This window comes from Sardina pilchardus, chromosome 24, assembly GCF_963854185.1.
Source record: "Sardina pilchardus chromosome 24, fSarPil1.1, whole genome shotgun sequence".
In the NCBI taxonomy this organism is placed as follows: Eukaryota; Metazoa; Chordata; class Actinopteri; order Clupeiformes; family Clupeidae; genus Sardina; species Sardina pilchardus.
In genome coordinates, this window is record NC_085017.1 from 8,524,410 (window position 1) to 8,526,909 (window position 2,500).

General features: G+C 53.2%; 1 protein-coding gene across 2 annotated transcripts in view; it reads left to right on the forward strand.

Moving 5' to 3' along the window:
- cspg5b (chondroitin sulfate proteoglycan 5b) overlaps positions 1-2,500 on the forward strand; it is a 33,277-nt gene that overhangs the window by 9,135 nt on the left and 21,642 nt on the right. For both annotated transcript variants that reach the window (XM_062529205.1, XM_062529206.1), the window contains exon 2: positions 1,122-1,998. In XM_062529205.1, coding sequence (XP_062385189.1) covers positions 1,122-1,998 — 877 coding nt within the window. The remainder of the gene's footprint in view (positions 1-1,121; positions 1,999-2,500) is intronic.

Genomic DNA, 2,500 nt, shown 5'->3' on the forward strand with positions numbered 1-2,500 from the left:
GTGACTGTGTTTGTGTGACTGTGTGTGTGTGTGTGTGTGTGTGTGTGTGTGTGTGTGTGTGTGTGTGTGTGACTGTGTTTGTGTGACTGTGTTTGTGTGACTGTGTGTGTGTGTGAATGTGTGTGTGTGTGTGTGTGTGTGTGTGTGTGTGTGTGTGTGTGTGTGTGATAGAGAGTTATATTCAAATATGTACTTACAAACAAGTCATGAACTTCAAGTTTCTGTCTGGTAGGATTTGCATCTATGCCAGTGTGTGTGTGTGTGTGTGTGTGTGTGTGTGTGTGTGTGTGTGTGTGTGTGTGTGTGTGTGTGTGTGTGTGTGTGAATGCGTGTGTGTGTGTGTGTGTGTGTGTGTGCATTTGTTAGAGAGAATTATACTCAAACACTTGCAAGTCGTGAACTCGTAAAATTCTGTTTGGCTGGATTTACATGCATGTCTATGCATTATTCAGGGATGTAAAGTGCACAACATTACTGCTCTATCAGAGATGTGTAGAGAGAGTGTGTAATCACAGCCTACGTTTGTGTGTGTGTGTGTGTGTGTGTGTGTGTGTGTGTGTGTGTGTGTGTGAAAATGACCACTGAGTCTGTGCAGCCATGTGGCCGTTAATGGGACAGAGAAGCACCCTTTCAATCTCTGTCCTTCCAGATTGACCATAGCAAGACTTAACCTATGGGCTGTAAGCCTACTCCTAATCTGCACTCGATGCCACAAGATCTCCTAATCCTGCTCACTTACACACACACACACACACACACACACACACACACACACACGCACATATTCAGTATGCGCACACACACACACACACACACAGACACACACACACACACATATACACACACACACACAAACACACACACAAACACACACACATATTCAGTATACGCACACACACAGACACACACACACAAACACACACACACACATACAGCATGCATCATCACCCACACACACATGCAGACATGCAAATGTACAATTTCTGATGCCTGATGCACACACACTTACAGTAACACACACTTTCATCACTCATTTAATCAGCTTTCAATCAACTCTGAATCTTGAAAGAGTGTAATTGCTGACTCACTGATCTGTGTGTGTGTGTGTGTGTGTCTCATAGGGACGTCCCTGCCAAGTCGCCGTGTGCTGCCCGATGCCCTTGCGGACTCCTCTGCTAGCTGGTCCTCTGGAGATGTCGCGGAGGAGTCGTCCAGCTCGTCCTACCCCCCTCCTGAGGCCCTGTCTCGGCCCAAGAGAGAGCTGCCTGAGGCGGGCAGGCCAGGCAGGCCGCTCGCCATCGCCTCCCGGAGGCCGCGCTCGCACACGCACCAGCACCTGTGGGAGCAGCTGCAGGGCGTAGGGGCGGGTCTCCCCACCCTGGCGGCCAGCCGAGCCAATCAGCGCGCTCCGCTGGACTTCGCCGAGGACGAGGACGGCCTCGGGGAGGACGTGTGGTCTTACGACCAGCCAATCAAAGCCGACGGGTCGCTCCCGGACCCGCCTCCGCCGGTCCCTCCGCCGCACTCGCACCCTCGTCGCCACGGCCGCGGCCAATCAGAGGACGGCGTGATCCGCGTGGAGTTCTACGACCCCCCGTCCACCGGGGTCGTGGTGGGTCCGGAGGTGGAAGGGGAGGCCCTGGAGCTGCAGGGCGGAGACCCCACATCCTGGACGCTCTCGGACTTCTACGACTACCTGTCGCCCGACTACTCCACCACCGAGTACCCGGACGACGACGACGGCCCCACCGTGGCCGACATGGAGGACGAGAACCTCCTGAGCACCACGGCCGTGTCCAACCGCTGGGCGCAGCTGCCCGGCGGGGTCGTCGCCAGCGGCGACGGGGTCGGCCCGGGGTCGGCCGACTCGTCCAGCGGCTGCGTCTTCGGTTACGTGCGTAGGAACGGCACGTGCCAGTCGCCGTGCGCGCTGTTCGCCGACTACTGCTTCAACGGAGGCCAGTGCTACGAGGTGGAGGGGGTTGGAGCTTTCTGCAGGTGAGGACGCATACACACACACATGTGCACACAGGCACACACACACACACACACACACACACACACACTGCTTCAATGGAGGCCAATGTTACAAGGTGGAGGATGTCAGAGCATTCTGCAGATGAAGACAAACACACACACACACACACACACACATGCTCAGACACAGTAGATTATTTTTCAACTATATTCATAGTAATGTATACTGTTTTACACACTGTTGTGCAGTCTATAAGGAGAAACATACTAAGATAACGACATACAGACTTAAACATGACACACACACACACACACCTATATTACCACATTTACTTGTTAACACACAAACACACATGCATAGATATCCACACACCCACACAGGCACACACACACACACACACACACACACACATATTCAGGCTTCCCCGATGGCCCACTACATGGCAGATTGTCCACAGCTTTGCACCATTAGGGGATTAGCTGACAGAAGGGCCTTTCATTGTGTCTTCAAGGTGTGTGTTCT